Here is a 26,744-nt window from a genome sequence, read left to right as displayed (position 1 = left end):
GCCATCTGAGTAAAAGTTATCGATAGGCATCGAGGCTGGAAGGTTGTGCTGCATAAGCCAGCAGCTGATACATTTCCTTGCTTTGTTTATTTTGCAAAATGGCACAAGCTCAACGAATTAATAATGCTGAATGCGCAAAAACGGAGACTTTGGAGGAAACAGATGGCGCACAAAAAACGGAGTCCACACCTACATTGCTGCTGCGCCTAGAACAGCCGCATGAGGAACGCCGGGTCGTCTTCCACGATGGTGTCATAGACAACGAGCATATGAATCGCATGAAATCGAAATGTGAGTACACAACCTAAAACCATATTGTGAAGTAACATATTTAATGTGTTTTAAGGCTGTTGCATATACCGCAAACCGGTGGCCTTTGGCGAAAGCTCGTCGGAAGATGATGACGAATGTGAGCACTGTTTTGGCCACCCCGAAAAGCGCAAGAAGAACAAGAAGCCCACCAGTGGTGACTCATGCCCTGTAAATCAGCGCGCGGATCAGCCATCCACGTCCGCTGAGGCGCAATCTGAGCCAGATCAGGGAACATCGGAATCGGGAATAACCGATCCACTACCAGACTACGAAACGACAGTGAAACCTTCACTTTAAACTATCTCCCGCAACACAAACCCAAAATAAATTCGATTAGGACATAACATTTAAAATAACACGAAACAATTTGCATCTTTTCATTAAAAGCTAACACCAAAATGAGCAGTATATAGATTATACATATACATATATGCATGTATGGACTAAATTGTTGATTGTAACAACTGGGCAGCAACAGGTACACAGGCAGTTGGCCTATTTTTTGGGCTTCAGCTCAAACGATTCGCTCACATTGACAGGAATATTGTACGCCTTGGCCTGTGCACGCGAGCGCCAAACCTAAATAAACAAAACATAATATCAAACAAATTTGTCGTCAGCTTCATTCAACGCACCTTGATGGTATAATCATCGCTGGTGGTGACCAGCATCTGGGAGTCTTTTGGGTTAAATGCCACGCTGTTAACCACATCTGTGTGCTTGAATTTGGCCAAGCTTATGCCATAATAGCGATCCCATAGATATGCATGCTGATCCTCGGCGCCACTGGCCACATACTCCTCGCACACATCCAGAAATATGAAGAAACATTCTGTGCTGGGCGTATATGCTTTGTGGGCGCGCAGCATGTTGCCCACACGCTTCAGTGTCATTAAATCGATCACATGTATATCGATCTCCTGAGCAATTGGCGGCGGCTCCAGCGGATTGGTTATTAAATAGTTCTTGGGCCATGGCCGGGTATTAACATACAGATACCTATGATCCGGGCTCAGTGCCATGCCTATAATATGGCCATGCAGATCAATCACTTTGTCCACCTGATCAAAACGATCCTTCACGGACTCATAGTCCCACCAGTCGGGATCTGTGCGTGGCGATTGCTGCTGCTGTTGGTCTGCTAAACGTTTGGCAGCAATGCGCTCCTTCAGCGTGGGGCCCGGATCCAATTTTTTGGGAAAGTTTACATTGCGTATGCGCTTAAAGCCAATCTGATGTGGCGTAAAGGTCTTCGAGCCAGTCGAAAATATAAGATACTTGGGCACACTGTTCTCCATTTCATCGTATTCGTCATGCACCTCCGAGCAGGACTCGTACTCCTCCTCGGTGTCCTCATAACAGTCATCTAGACCGGCATCGGTCGCTGCTGCAGCTGCTCGCCTATACTCCTCCAGATAGTGTATGGTGGCGTCGGATGTGTGGCCAGGACGTGCACGCGATCGGCGCACCTGACTGTGCTCGCTAATGTCCGGCAAATAGTTATCCTCGGGCGTAGCACTGCGCGTACGTCGCAAACTGGCCGCATGCGATAACGGATTGCCACTGGCCACTGCGGCGGATGTAGAAGGCTGATCACTGCCGCTCGTTGTGGCAGAGCATGCATCTTGCTGTGCCTGTGGCAGCGGGTCGTTGGTTTCGTCCAGCCATGGACACCTGGCCACCATAATGGCGCGAACGGAGCTGGCGTTACGATTGTAGAACTTATACAGCTGGCTCATGATGGGCACATGCTCCGAGTCGATCTCCTGATTGGCTTTATTCAGCCACAGCACCGAGGTGCTAACCAAATGCGCCAGCCAGTGAAGATCCCCCGATAACAGATACTGATCACTGAACCAGGTGCCAAAGATATCATAAGGCCGATTGACAACACGACAGCGCAAGTGAGATTCTGTAGCGCCCAGATAGAAGACAGCTATCTCGCCCGATGTACTCTGAGGTGAGCCAAAATGCACACCCGAGACCAGGAGCAGTGTGTCACTCTGATTAAACTGAGAGTATTGGGTGTACTTCCAGCTAAACTGCTTCATGTTGTGCGCATACTTTTCTACAAGTACAACTGAGGATTAGAGCATTGCTTTGGCAGCTGCAATTGCCTACCTGTACACGGATGTTGTGCGTTCCAGATAATCACATAGCCATCCTTTGAGCAGGTGGCAAACATCTCGCCGTTGTGTGCAAAGCTCACATGCAGCACCTGATGTGTATGTCCATGGTTGTATTCGGTGCACGGCTCCAAGCGCTGGGCCTGTACAAAGGGTATTTGCATGCTGAGGCGCTGATATTCGGCGCGCCAGCTACTGGCGCCTGGCTTAAGCGGTATACTGGGCGAGGCTCTAAAGTGTTCCTGGAACTTCAAACGCCAGAGAAAATCTTCGTTGGCAATGGAGTTCCAACGCCGGCAGACTAGACCTGCCCGAATTAAATCCTGTACATCTAAATAGACAAAGATCTGTAGAAGGGCCGGCTCCGGCAGTGCCCACCAGCCGAACTCAATCGCATCGTGCTCGTTGTCGGCATCGCTGTAATCTTCGCCAACAGCATCTGCAGCCGCAGCTGTGTTTGCCCTAGTCACCAGACGTGCCTTTTTGAAGGTCAATTCCATTTGAGTACCAGTATATTTAGCCGTAGCCTAGTTTCCTACAACTTCAACTGCTGGCTGGTTAATGTTTAATATTTTAAGCGACAGAGGCGTAAAAACGGGTTCTGTTTTTTTTTTCTTTTGCTTTGTCTTTGTTTCTTGTTGTTGTTTTTGCCCAATATAACGTTATAAAAATTGAAAATAACTTTCACTGTTGCGTTTTGTTATTGCACAGTAAGAAACAGCTGTCAACCAGTGTTGCCAGCTACCGCTGCACAAAAATAGCTAAATTCAATGTTAAAAATAGCTAAAATTAGCTGAATTTGTTTTCGACCATAAATTGGCACCAAGCATTACCATTAAGTTGCCAAAATCAACTCAAACACGTTACAAGCCTTAGCTTTTTGCCGCAGTCGATTTTGAATATAAGCTAAGTGTAGCTAGGAAATAGCTGTATTGGCAACACTGCTGTCAGCAGCAAGCGCTCATCTCTAGGTTTGACAGCTGTTTTGTGTTATCGAAATCGAAAATTTAAATCAACAACAATAACAACTGTTTGCGACAATGCCAGCAATATTTCGCTCGCAATGCTTAAAAAGGTGCGCGCTTTCTTACGTGCAATCTTCAATTATATAATTAATGCAATTCATTTATATTTTAGCATATGGCACATGGTACGCCACCACAGCCTAAGGCCAAATCAGAATGCGGTGGTTATTGCTGCCGCAGTGCGTACGCCAAGCACGTTGGAATATACCAAAGAGGATCAGTTGGCTGGCATGGTCATAGATGAGCTGGTGAAGCGCACTTCAGTGCCTCGGGATGAATTCAAGAAGCTAATAGTCTGCACATCTAGCGAGATTGTTAACAACGATTCGCTGCGCAACGTTGCCAAACATCTGGGTCTAAAAAGCTGTCAGGCACACGCCATCCGGAATGAGGCGTGTTCGGTATGCGGACTGCAGATGTCATTGGAATGCCTGCAGAAGGATCAAGACGGCTGGATCATATTAGGCGATACGCGAGCCAACCTTAAACAGCAGGAAAATGATGTAAAGCACAGCGAATTGCTAACGGAAGGTATGCCGCTCAGATATCCTCAAGCGAATCTGCAAGAGAAGCCAGCCTCATCAGAGTGTCCAGGCGCTGCAGCCGTTGCCCTGACCACCGCTCAAACAGCAGAGCGCCTACAATTACAGCCACTGGCGGTGGTGCGCGAATTTTTCATAGAGCACGACAATGAACAGGCAATATATCGGCTAACCGGCGATCAGCCAATCAAATTAAATGACGTACACAGCTGGCAGCTAGTCATAAAAGAGGAGCTGAAGGATCAGTTTGGCGCATTGGCCGCCTTGGACGTCAACGAAGTGTGCACGCATGACTTTAGGCAAATCACTGCTAGCCATTTGTTGACCCACACAGTTCATGCCCTACCCGCTGGCAGTCTGGGCTGCGTCATTATGGAGTCAGGCGATGGACGATGTGTGCTGATGGTGCTTGAGAAAATGTAATTGTGTGTTGCTTGGACAAACTTCAATCTCTAGTCAATTTTTTTTCTTTTTAGCATACCAACGCCCAGTCAAGCTGAAAGCCTGCCACAGCTGACGCTCTACACCAAGGAGCCTTGCCCGCTTTGTGATGAGCTGGTCGACAAGCTGGAAAGAAACTTTTCTGGCGAGTTTGAGCTGCGGAAAGTGTTTATTGATCGCAAGGAGAATGTGCGCTATCTGCGACTCTTCCGCTATGATATACCCGTGCTCTTTCTCAACGGGCAATTCCTCTGCATGCACAGTCTTAATGAGCAGGTGCTGCGCGAACGACTAGACGCCCTAAAGGCCACTGGTAGAGAACATAAGAAAACTTAGCCAGCGCATATAGTTGATTATATGTTGTAGCTCCGTTTATTTTATTAATCAAATTCTAAGTGCAACCTAAAATAGTTCACCCATTGGCTTTATAGTTATTTCGTGTATCTGTAAAGCACAAAGTCAGTTTTTGAGTTAATCCGAAACGTAATCCATTTACCTGTACATGCGGCGGCGTGCGTAATGCATAAAGCACGGCATCGGCTATATTGGCCGGCTCCAGTCGTACCATATCCTTGACATAGAAATGTATTTCCTCTGGAAATATGTTGGTATTGACTGCACCCGGACAAATGCCTGTAACGCGCACCTTGCTCTTGTGCAGCTGAAACTCCTGACGATATGTTTCTGTTATGGCCGTAATGGCAAACTTGGTGGCCGGATATATGTTGAACGATGGCAATACATCAATGAAATTCAGCACCTGCTGCCCCGCAATGCTGTTAATTATCAGCACATGACCCTCTACATCGCGCCTTATCATATTATTAAAGGCTGCCCGTGTGCACCAAATAACGCCCATGATATTGGTGTCTATGACTTCACGCAGCTTTTGCGTATTCCCCGGCGTCACCAGTTCCGTTTCACGTGTAATGCCCGCATTGTTCAGCAGTACGTCCGCACCCTCTAGCTCACGTTCAATCCAGTCGAACGCGCTCTGCACCTGCTCCTCCTTGGACACATCACAGCGTCTTGGTATAAAATTCTGCCGCAAATTGCTGGGCAGACTCTCTTGCAGCTCCTTGAGTTTGGCCTCGCGACGCGCCAGGCCCACCACACGTAAACCAGCGCCTATCATGGCACGAGCACAGGCAGCTCCAATGCCTCCACTGGCGCCCGTGACAACAGCGAGCTTGTTGTGCCAGCGTTCCATGTTTTAAAGCAAATGAATATGTGTGCTTGAGGTATACTCAGTGGTGGTTTATGGCGCAGTTGGACGGCTTCCGTGTGCCGGCATTTTCTATCCCAATCTAGGTTAATCCCTTTAATGGTCTAGATTGTGTTTAGCGTAAATTCGATAACAAATTATGGCGAAATTAGCTACTTTGTAATTATTATACTCTACGTTCAACATCTACGTATTCATAACTTATGCTAATTATTTCTATAGTCTCTATAAAACTAAAATGTGACTTTAGCTCGTGGTTAACCTACGCAAAATAAATTAACATTCGTTATATGCTTACATTTAATGACTACATGCATATTACTAACTTTTATTCATAACATTAATTATTTTTATAATCTCTACAATAGTCTAGACACATAAAGAACAAATCATTTGTTTGTTTGCCAATTTGAACACATTTGTTCCTACCTTTGAACTTAATTATTGACTACAAGCATATTACTAACTTATATTAAATGCTTTTTAATTATTTACATGTACCCTAACACAATTAGATTTAAATAACCTGAATTTCAGTCTATTATCGCTTCAATTGTGCTTTCTCGTATTTAAATAAGATTTCGCTTATTTTTTCCCTTGCCTCTAAGTTGAGATCCGGGTCAAGCTTATCCAAGCATTGACCAACATAGCTACTATAGTAAAAGGACTGCGATTCCTCTCTTTTAGTCAATTGACTTGACACGGTGCCAGTGAATTGATTCACATTGTTCACCATCGTGTGGAGCAAAGTATTTTCCGACGTGTCCGTAAGCTCATTATTCTTTTTGCGTTTCGCCTGAGGTGAGTCCGGTAAAAATTGATGCAAATCATCTAAATTGGCGTTCGATTGACTGCAATCGTTATCCTGAGGTTCTTGGATTGAAGCTTCCACCAAAGCACTGCGATCGCATGATTCCATTTCTGATTCTCCATTTGAGTCAGAAAAGCTGGTTGTCGTATCAAACACCTGAAAAGCCAGGGTAATTTAAATTATGAAATTATAAGCCATATATGTGTGCAATTACCGATTGATCGCTATTGTTGAATGTATTTACAGATATCTGCGGCAAACGGGTACCAATCAAAAAGCTCATTTTTGAGCTATATTTCCAGCCGCCCCCAATATTGTCATCGGCGTCCGAAGTGCCACCGTTATTTTTGACCTTAACGGCCTTGACTTCTGCTTGGAAATACGTACGTAAATTGTTCCATTTCTTAAAACAATCATCTTCAATAAATAGAAAAATATAAGTTAGCTTATTTAAATACAGGCCGTATATATATATGCCAAGTACTTCGTGTGAATGGAGTCCGTGGTCGTAGGGATTTATTTATTTTGTCGGCGGCCTGCTCCCAAAACAGGGCTTTCTTATGCTTCTTCTTGAAATCGGGCACAGAACTGTTCCAAACATAGGCATTGCTCTTAACCAAATCAATTAGATAATTCACTTCTGCTTCTCGCCAATTAACCATTCTTTGTCCTGCAATATTAGAATTAAGTACAATTACATGTTTACTGTTTACTTAGAATGATGTTTTCCAATTTGAACAACTTCCTCTTCCATTAATTTAGCTTACCTCGATGAAATCTGTAAAATATAATATATTGATATAGTTGTTGCTCCCATTGAGGAGTTCACTTAAAATTGAGCTTACGGTTTGGGTTGATGCTGCTTTTGTTGTGTCTGCTCCCAGTGCAATTCCATTTTTTCAATAATATTAAACTCTGACATCTCATCCTGCTCTATTTTGACAAGTCCAATATCAATATCGCTAGCCAGCGGTTGCTTTTTATCGTACGGTACATTGTTGTTCTCCATTTGCTGCCAATTGAAGTTTTCGTTCTATGTTCTCGAGCATTCAATATTTATGTTAATTGCTATTAATAACAACATCAGGATGTGAAATCCGTATGTGATCCTTGTGCCCAGGTATAAAGAGCCAGCAAAGACACCAAAGCCATAACTTTTATACTTTAATCAAACAATATACACGGCTCTGCAATACACAAACAGTTTAGTCTGGCCTGACATGACAACTCGAGTCAAATACCATACGAAAAACAGCTGTAACTGTAAACGAATCGACCGGAATATATTTAAAAGCTGTCATATTTGTCTATCAACACTTATTTGTGGCTTACATGTTGGAATGTAAATTGATATATAAATAAAATAGTTATTTTATGCATTTGAATATACATATATTAATATTCAGCTTTGCAGTAAAAAATATCGTTTCAATATAGGAATCTATCGACCAACCTCCACCATCTACTTATTTATCAAAAATATACGGCGTTTTATCGGCCGACCGCCACCATTTACTTATTTATCGGCCGACCTCCACCATCTAATTATCTATCTACAAACCCCTCAAGTATACGCAGGTGTTTAAATTTTCATAGAATTAGTGCGTAAAACAAATACTTGAATATATTTATAAGCAACAGCCCAAAGCTCAAATACAAAATGGCACAAATGGATATGGAATTGAAGAAGGTAAAGTAAATATACAGGTCAAACTCAACCATGCAACTGCCGGCAGGCAGCGCGTGGTGCCACCAAAGAAAAACACTCATCTTTTTTAACCCAACCCCAAATAGGCCTTCACTGAAATGCAAATTAATAAATTGGAAACCACGAAAAAGATAAACATGATTGACATGAAATGCGACATGGTCAAGACGGGCAAACAGAAATATACGCTAACCGAAAAGAGCACCAGCAATTTGACAGATGACACAAGGTGAGTGTGTCCGTTATAGGCATTAAAAGCTGTGAATGCAAACTCATCAAGATGCGTTTATTCAGGGTCTATATGTCGGTTGGCCGCATGTTTCTGTTGACTGATTTGGACAATATGCGTAGCGAGCTTAAGAGCAAACAGGACAAATGTGATAAGGCCATTGAGTTGCTCGAAAAGAAGAAGGAATTTCTGCAAAAGTCGCTTAAGGATCAAGAGGATGGACTGCGTGAGCTAGTGCAGCAGCGCAAGGAAGCGGATGTACCGGCTAAATAAAATGCATACACAATTACCATTCAAGGCATTTAACAGTCCCCGATGATACGAACAACCATATGCTATTTATTATTTTCAATATAATGGTCAAAATTAAAGTTGGCAAAACTAACAAACTCATTGCCCAAATTACGTTCATGCTCCGGCCGAAAATTGCATTTGTGCAGCGGCAAATTGGCGACTAACCACGGCTCAACCACTTCGCCTGAACAAAATACCAGCTTGGATGCGCTGCTGCGCTGTAAATTAATTATTATCTTCGACATCTTGGTCATGCACTCCTCGGAGAGAAATGGTGGGTCGGCAATTATCAGATCATAGCGTTTATGGTGCTCAACTAGATAGTCCGAGCAGCTGTCCACGGCATTGAAATCATAGTGCACAAAGTCTGTGCCATAGGCAGCGAATCGTTGATCGTACTCAAATATGTTGACTGAAAGTGTACTGGTTATAGAGTCAAGTAATTCTCTGCATTCTTTGGTATTGCATACCCTGTTCGTGCACATCCTTGATAGTTGCATACAGCGATGGACATGATAATAAAGCAATGCGAAAGTCTGAGCTGTTGTGTTCCTTTACAAGTTTGGCTAGTGCATCGCCTATTGCACGTTTGGTACGATCACTGTACCAGAATTGACTAAGTTGCTGAAACAATTCACTAATTTGCAATAAAACCCAATTTTGCGGATTAATCCTTTACCCAATCCTCTTCGAAATGTGCATCTTTGCCTGTTTTGTTTAACATACGCTGCTCTTCGTCATGTTCACGCTTTGAGCGTTCCGCTAGAAATTCATTCAATATAGCTAACGTGTCCGCTGGTAATGTTATGTCATCGTTGTCCATGGCTATGTTTTGATTAATTCTGAATCCATTAATATAAAATAATGCGGCTGGCCTGTTGCTGTATGGCAATGAAATTGAAATGTATGCACACACTGGCATATCACTACCATCTGGCGGTTGAAAACCTGGTATACACTGGTTGGTAATCGATATGCTTTACTGTATCGCATTAGTATATATCGATAGTCATTCAATCGCAAGTTCGTGTCGACACATTTATTTTATTTAATTTAATTTCATACAGTAAAACAACGCTGTGCGTTAGTTGCATTTAAGCGGGTAAGTTTGCTTCAATTTCAAACTACGTACATTAAAAAGGTGTTAGTTCTTAAACATTCGCAAAATGTTTTACAACTGCAGCGTTTGCGGCAGCTTCTGTGCATTAATGTTAGTGAGAAAGTGGCTCCAAATCAAAAAAAAAAAAAGAAAAAAAAAGGCGGCTACAATGGTTAATAACCCAATTTACCCATGATATCCACACGCTGGTGTACACAAGTAAATATTTATTTATGTGTACAAGCAGGCGAGGCATATGCAGGTCGCTGCCTGCCACTAATGCTGCTGCACATTGGCTTTGCCGGCAGTGGCTACGTGTTGCCCAAAAAAAAAAAATAATAATGATATAAAAAGTCGGAAGTAGCCAATTTAAGTGCCGATTTTGTGCGTTTTTAGCGTAGCTATAAATGTAATTAAAGTGCACTTTGGTATAAGCTTTGATTTTGCTCTGTCATGCCCATTTCATACGTGGGGTCTAAAGAGTTCAACAATGCCAATCAGCGCAATCAAATGTCACACAATAAGAGCGCGCACCTTGTTCGCCAATTCTGTGTGTACGGCGGCTGACACTGACGTGTTCCTCGTGGGCCCAGATGTGACGTAATTTGTTTACGCATTATTACCTTAGATTCCATCATGTTCAGCTTGATTTAACCACCAATGTGGCCCAAATACTTTAGTTATTAAATTTCAGCCATTAGTCGACCTTAGTCTAAAATGCGCATATCAAATGAACAATTAATTATCTAGCGCTGAACTCGACCTAGTTTGTATCGAAAGGACATCATTTACCAAAATCAATATTGGTTCTCGGCCCACCAATATGCATACAATATGATTGACCCTAATGACCACCAGCGGCTGTCGATTCACCTATGCATTATCATCAGTGTTGCCTAACTATTTGACGGAAAAAAAAGCTGCTAAAGTTGATGAAGAAAAACGGCCAGATTTTTGAATTCGTAATTACTGAAGGTAATAATAACCTTCGATTGGCGTAACATAGTTTTATTTAACTGTAATGGTTTAAAAATAGCAAGCGATTGATAAAAGAATTTGGGAAAAATCACACTAGTTGGCTTGTTAATATGTTATTTATATTAAATTCAATCGGCGATATTGGCAACACTGTTAATAATTGCAAAATTTTTCCGCCAGTTTTCAAGCTTGTTTCCTGCCCACGTTACGCCGTCGCACTTTTCTTTGCACTCTCATTCTCACTCTCTCTCTCTCGCTCAGCTCTAACGCCCCCTCTCTCTGTACGTTGTGTGTCTGCCACCTGTTTGGGCAATAGTCTGTATGTGTATGCGTGTATGTTTGTTGTTATTTTGACGTGTATGTCGTAACGACATGCACATTGTGGTTACTTTGTCAGTGGTTTGGCATCAGTCTCTCATCAGTCTGTTTTGTTAATCGCTGAAGCTAAGCTGGAAACCCGTAACTTACGGTTCCACAATTGAAGTAATCATAAACATTTTTGTGGATTTCTTTAGAAACTCATTTAATTGTTGTGGCTCGTTAAGCTCATTTTTGATTTCCATAAAAACTTTCATGTACGCCTTTTAAAAAGCATAATAAATACAATTCAATTCTTAAACAATTTCTGCAGAAAGTTGAAGTCGTAAATTTGAAGACAATCTCATTGGTTTATATTTATGTGTGGTTATTAAACTAGTCAAGTTACGTTTGCTTTTTCAATTGACATTTTATTTTTGTGTGCTTTTCTTCTTTTTTTTTTTGTGACTCTTACAAAACTTGGCCATAATTGCAGTAAAAATATCTGCCGCTACATCATACTAAGTTGCCAGACCCGAACATTAACGCCTCTTTGGCAACGCTGTACACGCCTTCGACATTAAGCGTGTCTCTGTGTGTGTGTGCTTGTGTCTGTGTGTGTGTGTGTATGTGCGCTTATGTGTGTCAGTGTGTGTGCAACTTTCCATTCAACTGGTTTTTGTTTTGTTTTTACAACACAATACTTATGTCTATGTAAATAACAATTAAAATCGCGTTTCTTAAAAAAAGTAAAAACCGAGTGCAGCGAGAACAGTTATCTTTTTGGTATACCGAAGAGTGTTATACACGTATAACAGATTATAAGGTTTCTAATCTGAATTTGCTGACTGTGGTGTTATATGGCACTTAAAATCGAAGTAAATAAAATTAAAAAAAAAGCTATAACTGCAAAATAGCATACCTGTGTAGTCGGAATGTCTACCCATGTCTTACATATTTTTTGTCAAAATTTTAAAGCCCTAGGCAAGGGTAAACATAGAGTAGTGTACCTAACATTGATAATGCATATCAGAATCAAGAATAAACTTATTTACATATTTTTCTCAATTTAGAGTCTAGCCAGTTTCTTAGTTAAAAGTCATATTTTTGGAAATATGAATAACATTTTAAAATAATTATCATACTGGTCGGTTCAGTTTGCCTTTTGGATAACTCTCAGTTACTTGTTGAACTGCCCTCGTCTTGGCAACTTTATGTTAACCATTTCTATCATGACAATGCACGTTCTGGCCTATACAAAGCGAAATATTAATTATATTTAATAGATGAGAGCGAAATATTAAAAATAAAAAGAGTAGAATCTGTAACCAGGCGATATACTTCAAGCGTACGTTTTAACGTTATTCTCTTAATTAGATATATTTCTCTATTAAAAAATTCTTTAGTTATTAATATTACCTGCACCAAATACCAGTTGTAGACCAAGTATTTAAAGTTTATCAGGCCAACGATTAGCAAAGTGTTGATAAGAGGCAGCTCTCTGTTTGCATTGTCACAGTGTGATAAGGTTTCTAATGGTATTTATTTGACTTTTTTGATAACCAACTTGCAGACCGGAATATCAGCATAGACCTCTAGAGGAACACTACAAGCATGAGTGCAGCAACTGAACAGCAACAGCCGAGCTTTGACAGCGCCCAGGGCGATGCACAGCCAAGCTCATCCACAACATCCCAGCAGCAACAGCAACAGCAACAACAACAACAACAACAGCAGCAGCAGGAACAGCAGCAGCAGCAGCAGACAACACAAAACGCTACGGCAAGGCTGCTCCAGCATTTTCAAACAAACCGCATCGATTCGGCACTTTGGGCGTTACGTCTGCTAGTTATCTTCTTTACTGTCAGCTATGTGTTGCCCATATTCACGTAAGTACTTAAAAAGTTTGTATAATTTTTGATCAGCTACAAAACTGAGAAATGGGTGAAACATGTGTAGGTTGTATCGGAAGGTCTTTTACATTTGTATTTGCTCAACTACATTCACAAATCCTTATGTGAACACATTACTTTGCCTCAATTGATATTATGAAAATCGCATAGAGGGGCGGCATTGAGCTGAAGAGATATTTGGAAGGTAAAGTCTAAGAGCGAAAGTGAGTGTCTATGTGAGAGTAAACGAGGGAAATTCAGCTAAAACAGACAACATTTCTATACTAGTTGAAAAGAGTTTAGAGATAGCACTTAGAAGCAAATTATAGTGGGAGAGTAAGATAAGAGACAAAAAGAGAGCAAGAGTAAGAGAAAGTGAGACTGTACCAAGGTTAAAGCTCTTGTGAATCGCATAGAAAGGCGTTGTTCAACATAAAAGGGAGAGAAACGAGAGGGAACGTAAGACTAGGACAAGACTTAGAAAAAGCCAGTTTATTAAAAAGATCTTACTCGAAGGTTTTGTGAATCGCATAAAAGGGCATTATGAAAAAATTAATTAAGGATAATCTGTGTGTGCTAGATCTCTTTCACTTTATATGCTTTAAACTTATACAACTACAACAACTAACTAGCTAATCCTCAACTTTATTTTATGTCTTTTTAGCTCACAGCAGAGCGCTTTCAACAAGGTGTTGCTTGCGAATGCGGCCATCTCGGCGCTGCGTTTGCATCAGCGTGTGCCTGCATTCTCGTTCAGCCGCGAATTTCTGTCACGTTTGTTTGCCGAAGACTCGTGTCATTATATGATGTACTCGCTGATCTTCTTTAGTATTCGTCCCACATTGCTGGTGCTCATACCCGTTGCACTCTACTCGGTGCTGCATGCGTCCAGCTATTCGCTCAAGTTGTTGGATGTAAGTCAAATGTTAAGTGTGCTACTTGGACCAGCCTGCTAATACAATTCGTTCTCCCTTTTTAGCTTATTGGCCAAAATTCTTGGTGGACCGCACGTTTTGTCATCTCAATTGTGGAGTATAAGGCGGCCAATATACTGAAGGCCATCGCCTTCTGCGAGATTTTCATTATGCCTTACGCCATTGTGTTGACCTTCATGTGAGTACTATAAACTTTTTATGTATATATGAAAATGGCTGCAAACCAGGATTTGAAACGGTGGGAGCAATAAATATACATATCATATATCACAAATGCTAAGCCGTAAGAGCTAAAAGCTGTGCTTACCATATGTGAAGTAAAACGGAGTATTTGGATAAAAAGTTAGCGGAGAAAGATTTTATGAATATGTTTCTTACCAGCCGATTTTTGGTTTAACGCCCTTCGATGCGAATCACAAAACCTTCAGATTATCTGACGCTTTCCAACTGTTTCCCCGTCTTACTTTCCCCACGCTATCTGTTGATAAAGCCGTTCTATGCGATTCGCAAAACCTTCAAGTAAGGTTAACTCTTTTGTAAAGAACTTTGGATAAATACATTTCAGACGTGAAAATTGGAACGAACTTTTTAAAGTGCATTCAAAGACCTGGTTAAACAACAGAAAAGCTTTCGGAAAACGTTGTGCCGCCACCCAACATATAAACATATTTATATATTATTGCTAATCTTTGGATTTTGCTCTTGTACAGGGCCCATGCTGGTTTGATGACGCCCATTATCTACTACCACTACCTGGTCATGCGCTATAGCTCGCGTCGCAATCCCTATCCGCGCACCGCATTCGCCGAGCTGCGCATCACATTTGAGACGCTGGCCGCTCGGTCGCCCCCAGTCGTTGGCAAGATCATACGCGGCGGCATTGGATTCGTGAATCGCCTGGCACCGCAGCCACAGCCGGCGCCGGCGCAGTAGAGCCCGGACGGCAGCGACAAATATATAAGAACCACAATCAAATTGACAAGCAACCAGCAAAATCATAAGCTAACTAAGTCTATTTTAAATACACACACACTACTGCACACACACACACACACGCACACGCACACATACACAGAGACTCACATCAGTGTTAAGGCTCACATTTTGAATTGTTAACAAAATTTGTGACACCCTCGTTGGAACATAAAATTGATTGGTTTACAGTAGATATTTTGATTGGGCCCTTTTCTTTTACAACTACAAATGATCTACACAATATTTTTTATATTTTAAAATTATTTTTTTTCCAAATTTCAACGTTCGTATTATTAACGTTAATGCAGACAATTAGTTAAAATTTGTTGTTGCTTGCGTCAATGCAAAATTGAACAGAGAGAAGATTATGAAACAATTGACGCTGATTATAAGTATTTATACATATAACATCCAATATATATTTTTTATGAAGCTACAAAGAAAACGAACAGAAAATTGTAATTGAATAAAACAAATGAGCAAGGAAAACAAAAACTGGCAACTAATTAAATTGTTCGCGTCTTATGCTAATCCGATTATCGTTTGTAAACAACAATTAGTTTTAAAATATTTTTATGTAATATATATATATACTGTGAAAAGTGAAAAAGTGTGTGTGTGTGCTTGGGCAGTTATATTAAAGTCTAGTTAGAATGTTTGTTAATTTGCGAACTTAACAAATTATGCAATTTTCGACCTGAAATCGGACAATATACAAGCGCTTACAAATTGGATTAAAATAACGATATCTTTTCAAATTTAACTCAAAATAAGTAAGTTTGAAAAACTTTCAATTTAAAATGTATTCACAAAAACTTAATTATATCTTTTAGACGCCGAGTCAATAGTTTGACAAAGCATGACCAAATTTTTGTGCCCCATTACGATTCATTCACAATATGCCACAAAGTATGCAACAGTTTTTTCTTCAAAATCAACCAAACGGATAATTTTGTCAGAGTTTTGCACCCAACCCATTTGTCATCATCAATCATAAAACATATTTTGTTTATTAGAACGGCGAGGAAATTTATGGAATTCAAATAAAGTATTATGTAAAATGGAAAATTGGAAATATCTGTAAGTAGCTACCCCACAAAAAATTCTATCTAATTTTACATTTGTTGTTATTGTGTTTATTCAGCTTAATGGTTGAATTTTTGAACAATTTTTTGAAAAATAGGGGGTTTCACCTATTTCGATATTCCGCTGGCATGCGTGAAATATAAGGGAAATTCCTAATTGGCAGCCAATCGGATTGGGACTTCAATAACTTGTTTAATAGAAGTCTTGTTGATTTCAAATATGGCTAAAAACTATTTCAAGAGTGCTCCAGTCGATTCTGAACGACTAGGAGATACCCTATAACCAGCGTTGACAGTAAAACTGTGCACAATGCTGTTAGCTATGCAAATATGTGAAAAGCTGATCAAGTGAGAACAAAAGCAGGTCAAAATTTGCCGGTAAATATTTTATGTACAACAAAAAGCCAACAGCTTTATCCTGTATGTCTCACTCTAAGCGCAAAAGGAAAACGGGAAAACTCGTTGCATACGTAAATTAACCAATTTGACAACAAAATGTGCGTGTGTGTGTGTGTGTGGAAGCATTTCAACCACCAAGCGGCCAGCATATCTCATCTAATGTGGGGTAGACATTGGGCTCCATTTGCGAGAACTTCAACAAATGAATTTTGCTTCCGAATTTCCAAACAAGTTCAATGAACTTCGGCGCAGCCAATGCTTTTCTTGTGCTGCGCCAAAAGGAACAAATGAAAAGAAGAGACAAGGAAAACCAGAACTTTTCTAGCGTGGAGATTTGTGGGGCGAGGGGGTTGGTTAGCGCAAGACTCACTTTCGTTTTTGGTGAGTGTGCGGGGAAATTTGTTAGTCCATTGCGTTGAGGGGGAGGTGGCAGGCGCCATTCAACAGTGAGACAGGCCACAACCACTCCCCCTTCGCCGACCCCACCTACGCGCGGGAGGGGCGGTGTCGATGTATCTGCGCGCTGACGCTTTCATGGGGTTCTTGAACTTTCCCTTTTTATTTGGCCAGATTCGCGGCGTTTGTTTTCTTTTGGCTCTTCGGAGCAGCGCACATTGTACAAATACATAAAAATATATCTAGCTATATATTTATATTGACACTCAAGAATTTTTGAATGAAGCTTATATTACATTGAATTTTTGATCGCTTTCAGCTGCTGCATTCGAGTTTGATGTCTTGCTTTTTTGTTTTTTTTTTTTCGAACAGCTTGATTTGTGGCTTCCCTTGAAGATTGTTAAACATTTTTTTCAATTATGAGCCCATTCAAATTCTAGAGTTCTCGAACCATATTAGGCTGTAGCGGTATCTTGTTTTAAAGCACATTTTTAGAGGGTATTATAGTTTTGTCAAAAAATGTCGAAAAAACATATTCGAGCCCATAAAGTCCATATGTCGAGACTGGCTGGATCGAACTACGATATCATATAGCTACCATAGGAACGTTCGATCGTAGAGTAGGTTCTTGTATGAAAACCTCTTTTGTGTATCAAGATATGTTGTTCTTGAACTAGTTAAACTATGCTGCTTATATATTGGCCATACTATATGGCAGAATCGGACGAAAAGTGATTACTTATATGGAAAAATAGTCTGTATTCCAAGTTATTTTTATTAAACTAAGCATTTACCAGTTTCGCTCTGCTCACATATCTTCAAACCCGTCAGGGAAATGTTCATAAGGGTATTAAAAGTTCGGCATCTTTAATATAAGCACAATTAAAGCTAAATTTTCTTAGCTTCTTATTAGCTTATAATTAAAGTTTATCTCTTGTTACGAACAGCTCGAAAGGCTTTCAATAGCAGAAACATAGATATTATCTGAATCGTTGGACTTGCATTATATATACATATATATTATTCTTAATAAAACCTGCCCTATAGAGATAGTCCAAATTGTATGTATATTATGTTAATCAAATGAAACAACAAATTACAATTCATCAAATTAACAGAGTTCGCTTGAATATGGGTCAAGCTAAGCCATGTAACAGAAATCCAATTGGACAAGTACTTTATTTTTGACTGTGGAGTAGGGTTGGCTTGATAAGGCCGGTGGGGGTGGGGGGGAAGTCTGTCCGCTTGTCAGCTAGCAACCACCATGATATGATAGCTTACCAATGCACAGCTTGGCACACGCATTAAATGGAAGACAACGCGAGCTGATTATGCATTTCCACCCTGGGGTATCCACAGGCAAACAAGCCTATAAGTGACATCATGAACGCCCGGCCAGCCACCCACACAACCAGAAAACAGTTGCAGTTGCTGTAAAAACAATATATATACACACACATAAATATATATATATATATGTATGTATGTATAAATATGTATTAAATTGGATACAGAAAGTAAAAGGCATAAGCCCCCATGATTTTTGGGTCCGGACGCTCGCTCGCGCCGCCCAGAAAAGGTCTTTGAACTCAGCGCCCCGTAAATGGGTCATTGAAGAATTTTTGTTTTTCCCAAAATTTTCCCGGGTGTCCATTATGTTTTGGTGGTGGCACGAACTGTGCTGTTCCGTTACGTTCGTCTGCGTTGCGCCGCAAAACAAAATCAATTTCAATTGCATTGCGTAGTCGCTTGGAGTTTGCGCATTTCAAACAGCTGTTTGAAGGGAAATTTTCTATTTAATCCCATTTGAGTGTGTTTCATGCGCAAGTTTGGATTGGTTTGGATTGATTTGAGCTTGGCAATTGTTAAGTGCTAATACGCAAATAAAACTATCTGTTATTATTATTCAAAATAATCATTTTATGCACTTATTTTACAAATTTCATAGAAGCGATTTATTTATTGTATTTATAGAACTCATTTTTGAGTCAAATGCATATTTTATGCTTGAGTTTTTGATGTTAACAAAATCAAATAAAAAAAAATAAATTATTATGTAAAAAAGGAAATTTTAGTTAATTACGTTTTTAATTAATTTCTAACTAGATAGGAATATCAAAAGTTATTAATTGTTTATTTGGCTTCTTGATTTGTTTTCCTAAATTTTAAATTCCTACATTAAATTGTAGCAATAGCAATTTTCTAGTATTATTCAATATCATAATATTACTCAATAAACGCTTAAGACAAACAAAAAAAAAAAGAACTCAACGGCAGCAACAAATTACCCACATAAATGCAACGCGCTCAAAGCGTTTCAAATTTCCCACACCCCACCCCAAAGAAAAAAGGTACTCGAAGTGACAACAAAATGACTCACAAATTGGCCTGCATAAATTACACTCAAACGACTCGCACTCAAATGTGATAAAACACTCAGCGTAAATTTCCCACCAATTGGACTTTAATGTGCATGACATAACTGCCGGCTGAGCATTGTTGTTGCTTGTGCGTGAGCGAGAGAGTGCGTGAGCGAGAGAGTGCGTGAGCGAGAGAGTGCGTGCGTGTGCGTCTGTGCTTGTATGTGTGTGCCTGTGCGTGTCGCTGTCTTCGTCTGTTTGTTGTACACAAGTGCAGTTCTCTGTGTGGGCCAGTGACCTCAAGTAACGGTATCCATAGTATTAGATAAGTTCGTGGACATGTGCGGGGCCATTTCTCGTGGCTCGTTGCTCTCTGCTCTTTTTTTTTTTTTTTTATGTTATGCTCTTTGTTCTTTTCGGGTTTTCTAATTCTATTCAATTTTTTTGGTACCACAGCCATAAATCGGGGGGCGTAGACAACAATATATTGTTGGGGCCCTGCGTTGATCATTTTGGAAGCTTTCTCATCCGCATGTTCGTTAATATCGTTGTGGGTGTAACTACATACATATATGTATGTGTGTGTCTATATGATATCTCTTTATGCGGGGGGGGGAGGAGGCTGCACTTGAGTCTTGCATTAGATTTCAGTTCCCAATTGGTAATTTATGGCGAATCATGTAAAGCACTAAAAATTTGTTTGGAATAGCCAGAGGAAATGCCTGGTAATTTATAGACTAGTATTTATTGGATTAACTAACAGAGGAGTTGAGTAGTTTAAAGCTTGGAACTAGTTAAAAATATGCAGTTAAAAGTGCATTTGATTTGACAGGCAGCGTTCTGTTTATTTTAAGTTTAATTTGACAATCGAATTAAGTTCATGTTAGGCTGCTATATAATAAATGCATCAGCTTAGCTGCTGTCAATAATATGCATTTCATTTGACAAGCAGTTATAAATACTTTTGTAATTAAATGCTATTTATTTTGAGTGTAATTTGACATTAGAATTAAGTTCTAGCTAGACTGCTATTTACTATTTATCATGTAAGTTGCTGACAAGAAGTGCATTTGTTTTGACAAGCAATTCGAAAACGCTCCGTTTATTTAAGCTGTAATTTGACATTAGAATTAAGTTCTAGTTAGGCTGTTGACGTATTAAATTGCAAAAAAAAGTGAGCCAGAATGAGAGAAGTTTCTCTGAGCTCATTTCACAATATAGTTAAGTCCCTGCTATATATAACGGAGAGTTAAAATTTTGACAACAAGCTTAAGGGTTAATCTATAGCGAAACACTTTACACGTCTAATGTGTATTAGACAATCCGACAACTAATTGAAGTATCTATTAGACATTAAATAGATAGAAAAAACAACTGCTCCCATTTAACAGGAAGTTAAACAGAAGTTAAATCTTTTGCTCCATGCTCAAGCCAGCTGTCGTAAACCCATTTATATGTGCCACAATGCAAACCTAGCCGGCCGGTGTATGCTTCGAGAAAAGTCCCCAAATTAAAAGCAAACAAACCAAGACAATCAAATGTTCTCGACCCTTGCCGCCCAACCCAACGCCAGCCTACCAAGCGTGTGGGGGAGCAGATCTCTCTCTACATCAAAACAAATGATGCGCATGTCATGCAACCAGAAGAGGCAGAGAAACCACCCTTGGTTTGCCGCAAGTCGACCCAACCCCAAATGGGCTGAAGGAAATTTGGTGTCAAGAAAGTGAAATGAAAGAAAATTGCAAGGTCATTGAACTTGAGTCAAAATAAGCAAAAGCTAAGCCGGAAAACTCCGGAAAACTCCGGCCAAAAGGCATGGAGCCAAAAACGACGGCCGCAGAAAACCAACCCCATAAGGAAAACATATGCATGGGCCCATGAGCAACCGGGGGTGGTTCGTACACCTTGAGTCCACGCCACGAAGACATCGAGTGGGTGGCAATTTGACACACATCTGAGCATTGGAACAGATAAAAAGTGCCGGAAATGAGAGCATTAAAACGCATAACAGAATGGGATACAAGTTACTGGGCCTATTCCTATCTAAATCGTAAAATTTGTAATTTATGCCAACACAACCAGTTGGCGGTTATGTGCTTAAATGCCAAAAACTTTTCAAACGCCATGCCATTCGTAATCAACTTAATGTGGCCATAACTGCGGGCATGCCCAACCTAAGGCTAAGTTTGCCAACGCGTAAGGGTTGAGGCATCTTGGCTCTAAAGCTGGCTATAAATATCTTAAAATATATTGATTAGATCGCAAGCAGCAAGAACTATTAATTGTTTCCTTGCACTAACTACTTTTCATATCGTTGAATACCCTGTAAAGCTCAGAAGTGACTAGCTTGAGCTTATGACCAACTTAAGCTTAAGGGTTGAGACATCTTAGGCTTAACACATATTAATAAGCTAGTAAGAACCTAGAACTATCAATAGTTTCCTTGCACTAACTAGTTTTCATAAAGTTGAATACCCTGTAAAGCTCAGAAGTGACTAGCTTGAGCTTATGATCAACTTAAGCATAAGCTGAAAACTGTTTAAGGGTTGAGACATCTGAGGCTTTACACACATTAATAAGCTAGTAAGAAGCAAGTACTCCCAATAATTTCTTTACACTAACTAGTGTTTATTTAGATAATACCCTGTAAAGCTCAAGAGTGCCTTGTTTAGGGATAATTTCGAACATGTTTGGGTTTAAGCATTGGCTAACTTTAACTTTCATTCTTCAATTTCTAGCATCGGAAAAAGCTATCAAAACAGTTAACAGATTTAAATTCTCATGGTTCGATGCCCTGTAATTTTGAATATGGCTGAATAAGAGGGTATCTTGGTTAAGTTTACAAATATTTGATGCTGTATTTATGGGATTGCAGTTAGCCACCGTATTTGTACACTGCTTAGATTCGCATAGTTTGATACCCTGTAATCTGCTCATTTCCTATGAAAAGGTTATCTGGGTTCAGGTCAAGTTTGATTTATTATTGTAAATCCCTATGGCAACTTTGTTTTAGCTATCTCAAATTCTATTCTTCTTAATTTATTTTTGTAAAATCTCTTATTGCCAGCACCTATAAATACCCTTGAATATAACGCGTTCAGAATCTGAATATTATACACGCAATAATAAAACTATTAAGCACTCTAGGCAAATACCAGATGATAAGAGATATTACATATGGCGCTCGACATGCCGGACGTAATATATAAATTGTATTATATTAATGGGTTAATCGTTAAGATTTCATATATAGATTGTGCAATTACGTCGCATTATCACATCGACATCGATTCAATGTGCTTCCTTTTCTTTATTTTCCTTTTTTGAAAAAAAAAAAAATGTTGACATGCCTTCGGGGCACAACGGACCCAACTGCCAACTGCGAGCCATAAAGTAAGCCACGGAATTGCCTTTTGGGACTTATTTATTGGCTACGTAAGTTTTATATATATGTGCATATATATATATATATATATATATTGTCCATATACAAATGTGCATATATGTATTTGTGCACATTTTTCTTGATAAAATAAATTCTAGAGTTGAACGAAAAAAAAGGCACAAGGCGCAAGGAAAGCGAAAAAATGTTTAGCAAACGTCAATTTCCTTTTGCCTTTTATACAATAAGCCTCTTAAGCTAATTTAAAAGCAGGACACCGGTCCGAAGCGAATTTAAATATTGCTCACATGCCCTTACTTATTGATTTGTTGTTAGTTTTAAAGCAGGTTCGAATCCATTTGAGGTCGTAAATAAGACAGGCTCAGCTACTGCTGCTCATTGATGGGAAGCTTGACTTAAGGCAGGATGCCGGCTCGAATCCATTTAAAAGACGGGCTACTCATTGATTTAATGCTAGTTTTATGGCTAGAAACCGGTTCGAATCGATTTTAAACCAGAGCCAGCTACTCATTGATTTGAAGCTTTTTTTTCAGCAGGACACCGGTTCGAGTCCATCTTAACTTAATTCAATTATTAGAATACAAGACTTACTTATTGCTACTCATTAAATTGAAGCTAGCTTTAAGGCAGGTCACCGGTTCGAGTCTATTTCAATTAAAACAATATGTCCTGAATTGAAAGCTAGCTTTAAAGCTGGACACCGGTTCAAATCAAAACAAATATACCGCTACTCATTCATTTTAAGCTACATTTAAAGCGGGTCACCGGTTCGAAACGAACATTTTACTACATACAATACTACATACTTAATAAATACGCAATCTTTTGGTAATATCATCATTCATAAACATTTCAATTCTAATCTCTGGCCAGGTTGACCTTTGGCCTCTGCTTATCTGTGTATAGTTTCTGAAGCGTATAGCCTCAACAGCTAACTGGTTATGTGCATAGGTCTAACTGTCTATCTATGGTCTATAGGTCGGTTGCTTCGCACACTCATCCAGCTTTGGATTGAGTAATGCACCCAACCCTTGTCTGAGTGTGTTATCAGAATTTGTACTCAACATTAAGTATAATAATTACGAGATCGATGCTAAATCGTGATAATTGTATTACGAAACTTTGACTGATCTTTGAGTAACAAAACATAAAAAAAAAAAACCGGAAAACTTTTAATGCGTGTATGCTAAAAGCGAACATAACTCATCGATATTTATCGGGGTATTGATAATTTTATGAAAGTTTGCCAGCATGAATTTCTCTTGATGTACCAATTAGTGAGATATACTAATTAAAAAGGGTCGATCGATAATCGATAATAATCGCTATCGATACATTTTTAAAAAATACAGCAACATTATGTTGCCTTTTGTCTTATGATCTGCGATACTGCTAGGCTGTACATCGATACATATCGATATAAGAGTTATCGATAAATGTACATCAGGGGCGACAATCGATAACTATCGATAATACAACAAGTCTTGAGCTGCACAATGTTTGTGTTAGAAAAATTGCGATCTTAAAAAGGTACTTTTACGGATAACTTTATATTATATCACTTTAGAGCAAGATCATTTCGTTGTATTTCGATAACTAATCGATAAACGCTGTTTGATGAAATCGATGACAAACCTTCACTTTTAAAGTAATTCAAAAACCTTTCCGTTTGTAAATCCCCCAAATAAACTCCAGCTATAGAGCCTAATTATTGACTGCAGTCGCTGCAACAATGTAGTCCAGCACAAATCTATCTAAAGCTTGGCTTTTTAGTGTTTTTATTGCTTTGACTTATAATTTGCGGCCATGCAACACATACCTATAGATATAATGGGAAAAACTGAACGAATGACATCAGTTCTGTCAGTTCCGATAAATTCTTCTTATCGCAGGCATTATGTATACATACATATATGTGGGGGGAACTTTGCGAAATTGTTTGTCTAGGAGCGCAGCGAGGCATAAATCAAAACCGAACCCCTCCCACGGCCCAAAATAGTTAAATGCATTTGAAAAGTAAATTTGTTTTGCATTTTGTACGACGACACGTTCCGGCAATTAACATAAAGCGTGCAACGCCACCGGAACCGCTCGATGGAGAGCTAATAAAATCGAGCAAATTATTATATGCACATATATCATACATATACTAGATATATATGTAACCCATATCGTAGAGAGCGTGTCGGTAATATACAAAATTGCATTTGTTTTTTCCTCCCTATATATTCCATATATTTTCTGTTTTCACGATCGCGCGTGCAACGATCCAAGCCGAGCGCTAGAAAGAGAGGCAGAGACAGACAGCGAGAGAGAGGGGTAGAGAGAGAGAGAGATCTAGACAATTTCCCGAGTCAATGTACGAACATTTGTCAAGGTTGCGCCAAATCAAAGTACTCTATATACTATATGCCAACTAATACTGGATTCTCGTAGTGCCTAGGGGCCGGCATTACATTTTGCCCACATTGTGTTAGGTTCATAAATTCAATTACAAACTGTGTAAGCACATTTACGTAAGCGTCGAGCTTATTAGCCGATTGCAATCGAGTGTCGTTCGGTTCAATTGCACAATTATTGGATACCCAGACATCCATTGGGTAGTACCAAAATTTGACTGTGGCTGCTGAGATTTGAAATTTGAAATAAACTGGTTGTCAAATTGATTTGTTCGCTTGTCTGGAAATCTAATTAGCATCGATGGCATCTAGCTTTTGGCTAGCTGCAAATATCTTTATAACAATATTATCAGATGCGAGTTTAGGGGAATTCACCTGTAGAACAAATAATGCCAAGTAGACAGACTAATATTAAGCACATCTAACTAAAGGTTAAGCTGATATAACATGTGATTAAAACACATTCAAATTAGATAAAGATCATGTCAAGATCATTCAGAATTCATCAGCTTAATTCTCACATGCATATTACCCTGAAATTGTGTGTTGGTTCTAGCTTAATTGCTCGGAGCATTTAGTTAATAACTTTTTGGGGCTTAACACAACCGGAAATTGATACTTCGCCTCAAATGACAGAGCTATAAATTTACAAATAATACGCGTAGGTAGAACAATAGACCGATATACACTGCTGGTCATGTAAATAGGGTATATAATTAATATAATTATCTTCATATATACAACTGCTTGTCGTTATCTTAGCTTTAAACACGTTTTCAAAGATTAATTAAATAATTATAATATATATATATATATATATATGCTTATATAACTGTTAATACTAACGCACTGCAAATCCAACTTGTAAATATTTAACAGCTAGCTGCAATATCTTGACAGGCTTTCATAAATGATAAAGTATTATATATAGTATATAGTATATAGTATATAGTATATAGTATATAGTATATAGTATAGTATTATATATAGTATAGTATTATATATAGTATATGCAAAAATAACTGGTTTGACAGCATGCGAAACCTTAATGTGTTTACTGCACAGTATCTATGCAAATGCCACGGAGTGTATATGCATAAACCCCACTTTAGATTAAATAGCCAAAGTATGGCCCTATGTTTTAAGTGCATATACATTATGTTTGTGTAGTTGTGTCTTAGGGCACTCGACGTCTGCTTGATATGTTAGCACCTAAAGGCTTATAGGTACACATACATACATACATGCATACATACATGCATATATATATATTAGTTTTTCTGAATGAGCCGCCCAACCGGAAGCTCAAATTTATGGTCAATATTTTGGTCAGAAGAATGCTGAAAGCCTCTTATCATTATTATCAAAAGGTGTGTATACATACATACATGCATACATACATACATATACACATACGCGCATGTATGTTTAGTTGTTGATTCTATCAATTGCAAATTGCAATTGATCGCAAAACTGCGCGATGACTTAAGAGGCCTGCAATGTGGGTGCGTCGGCACTATTAAAAATAGCTGTAAACATCGAAAGTAGCCGAAAATAAAACGCAAAATTAATGCAAGTTACTTGAGAATATAAAACACACACACACAAGCATATACAAACGCGCGCACACTAGTGCAGGCCACGCGCAACTGCAAAGCAAACAACAAAATTTAAACATCAACAACTACAAGCAAAGCCATTCAGGCGAGCTATAAAAAGCCGTTTCACACACACACACACACACAACCAAGCGTATACCAACCGGCATCTCTATATATTGTATAGTTGTCATAGTGCTACAGCGTGCAAAAGA

At 39.3% G+C, this 26,744-nt stretch overlaps 9 protein-coding genes across 13 annotated transcripts in view; 5 read left to right on the top strand and 4 right to left on the bottom strand.

Annotated features, from left to right (window-relative positions):
* The first annotated feature begins 3 nt into the window (after positions 1 to 3).
* LOC6628247 (uncharacterized protein ZK945.8) lies at positions 4 to 921 on the top strand. The gene is made up of 2 exons (XM_002051422.4): positions 4 to 291; positions 347 to 921. The coding sequence occupies exons 1-2, from the start codon at positions 99 to 101 to the stop codon at positions 607 to 609; spliced, it is 456 nt and encodes a 151-aa protein (XP_002051458.1). The 5' UTR covers positions 4 to 98; the 3' UTR covers positions 610 to 921.
* Fbw5 (F-box and WD repeat domain containing 5) lies at positions 659 to 3,158 on the bottom strand. The gene is made up of 3 exons (XM_002051423.4): positions 2,434 to 3,158; positions 948 to 2,380; positions 659 to 891 (listed from the first exon to the last, which is right to left on the bottom strand). The coding sequence occupies exons 1-3, from the start codon at positions 2,936 to 2,938 to the stop codon at positions 808 to 810; spliced, it is 2,022 nt and encodes a 673-aa protein (XP_002051459.1). The 5' UTR covers positions 2,939 to 3,158; the 3' UTR covers positions 659 to 807.
* A 210-nt stretch (positions 3,159 to 3,368) lies between these two features.
* On the top strand, positions 3,369 to 4,854 carry LOC6628164 (uncharacterized). The gene is made up of 3 exons (XM_002051424.4): positions 3,369 to 3,513; positions 3,576 to 4,424; positions 4,482 to 4,854. The coding sequence occupies exons 1-3, from the start codon at positions 3,479 to 3,481 to the stop codon at positions 4,780 to 4,782; spliced, it is 1,185 nt and encodes a 394-aa protein (XP_002051460.2). The 5' UTR covers positions 3,369 to 3,478; the 3' UTR covers positions 4,783 to 4,854.
* LOC6628165 (farnesol dehydrogenase) lies at positions 4,702 to 5,656 on the bottom strand. The gene is made up of 2 exons (XM_002051425.4): positions 4,943 to 5,656; positions 4,702 to 4,890 (listed from the first exon to the last, which is right to left on the bottom strand). Exons 1-2 carry the CDS (start codon positions 5,654 to 5,656, stop codon positions 4,849 to 4,851), a joined length of 756 nt encoding a protein of 251 aa, XP_002051461.1. The 3' UTR covers positions 4,702 to 4,848.
* A 556-nt stretch (positions 5,657 to 6,212) lies between these two features.
* LOC6628166 (uncharacterized) lies at positions 6,213 to 7,915 on the bottom strand. 4 transcript variants are annotated; one of them, XM_070209483.1, is made up of 6 exons: positions 7,815 to 7,915; positions 7,328 to 7,743; positions 7,250 to 7,260; positions 6,967 to 7,152; positions 6,697 to 6,899; positions 6,213 to 6,638 (listed from the first exon to the last, which is right to left on the bottom strand). In XM_070209483.1, exons 2-6 carry the CDS (start codon positions 7,489 to 7,491, stop codon positions 6,213 to 6,215), a joined length of 990 nt encoding a protein of 329 aa, XP_070065584.1. In that variant the 5' UTR covers positions 7,492 to 7,743; positions 7,815 to 7,915. The 4 variants fall into 4 exon arrangements, with proteins under 4 accessions (XP_070065584.1, XP_070065586.1, XP_002051462.1 ...); XM_070209485.1 differs by having other exon boundaries at positions 7,328 to 7,669; positions 7,815 to 7,894; XM_002051426.4 differs by having other exon boundaries at positions 7,328 to 7,669; positions 7,724 to 7,891.
* A 96-nt stretch (positions 7,916 to 8,011) lies between these two features.
* Positions 8,012 to 8,808, top strand: Pfdn1 (prefoldin 1). The gene is made up of 3 exons (XM_002051427.4): positions 8,012 to 8,172; positions 8,277 to 8,419; positions 8,485 to 8,808. The coding sequence occupies exons 1-3, from the start codon at positions 8,143 to 8,145 to the stop codon at positions 8,690 to 8,692; spliced, it is 381 nt and encodes a 126-aa protein (XP_002051463.1). The 5' UTR covers positions 8,012 to 8,142; the 3' UTR covers positions 8,693 to 8,808.
* Positions 8,736 to 9,630, bottom strand: LOC6628168 (protein-lysine N-methyltransferase CG9154). Its single transcript, XM_002051428.4, has 3 exons — positions 9,393 to 9,630; positions 9,184 to 9,337; positions 8,736 to 9,125 (listed from the first exon to the last, which is right to left on the bottom strand). Exons 1-3 carry the CDS (start codon positions 9,534 to 9,536, stop codon positions 8,755 to 8,757), a joined length of 669 nt encoding a protein of 222 aa, XP_002051464.3. The 5' UTR covers positions 9,537 to 9,630; the 3' UTR covers positions 8,736 to 8,754.
* Positions 9,631 to 9,680: 50 nt separating this feature from the next.
* On the top strand, positions 9,681 to 15,080 carry Kr-h2 (Krueppel homolog 2). 2 transcript variants are annotated; one of them, XM_015172706.3, is made up of 5 exons: positions 9,681 to 9,815; positions 12,661 to 12,976; positions 13,644 to 13,893; positions 13,959 to 14,092; positions 14,625 to 15,080. In XM_015172706.3, exons 2-5 carry the CDS (start codon positions 12,702 to 12,704, stop codon positions 14,845 to 14,847), a joined length of 882 nt encoding a protein of 293 aa, XP_015028192.1. In that variant the 5' UTR covers positions 9,681 to 9,815; positions 12,661 to 12,701; the 3' UTR covers positions 14,848 to 15,080. The 2 variants fall into 2 exon arrangements, with proteins under 2 accessions (XP_015028192.1, XP_070065587.1); XM_070209486.1 differs by lacking the exon at positions 9,681 to 9,815 and adding an exon at positions 11,252 to 11,273.
* Positions 15,081 to 15,519: 439 nt separating this feature from the next.
* Kr-h1 (Kruppel homolog 1) overlaps positions 15,520 to 26,744 on the top strand; it is a 41,770-nt gene continuing 30,545 nt past the window's right edge. Inside the window, exons 1-2 of the mRNA XM_070209481.1 lie at positions 15,520 to 15,662; positions 15,723 to 15,969. The gene's annotated coding sequence lies outside the window, so the exon portion shown is untranslated. The remainder of the gene's footprint in view (positions 15,663 to 15,722; positions 15,970 to 26,744) is intronic.

Source organism: Drosophila virilis, chromosome 4, assembly GCF_030788295.1.
Source record: "Drosophila virilis strain 15010-1051.87 chromosome 4, Dvir_AGI_RSII-ME, whole genome shotgun sequence".
Taxonomy (NCBI): Eukaryota; Metazoa; Arthropoda; class Insecta; order Diptera; family Drosophilidae; genus Drosophila; species Drosophila virilis.
The sequence above is the reverse complement of the archived record's forward strand: the minus strand, read 5'-3'. Positions and strand labels throughout refer to the sequence as shown.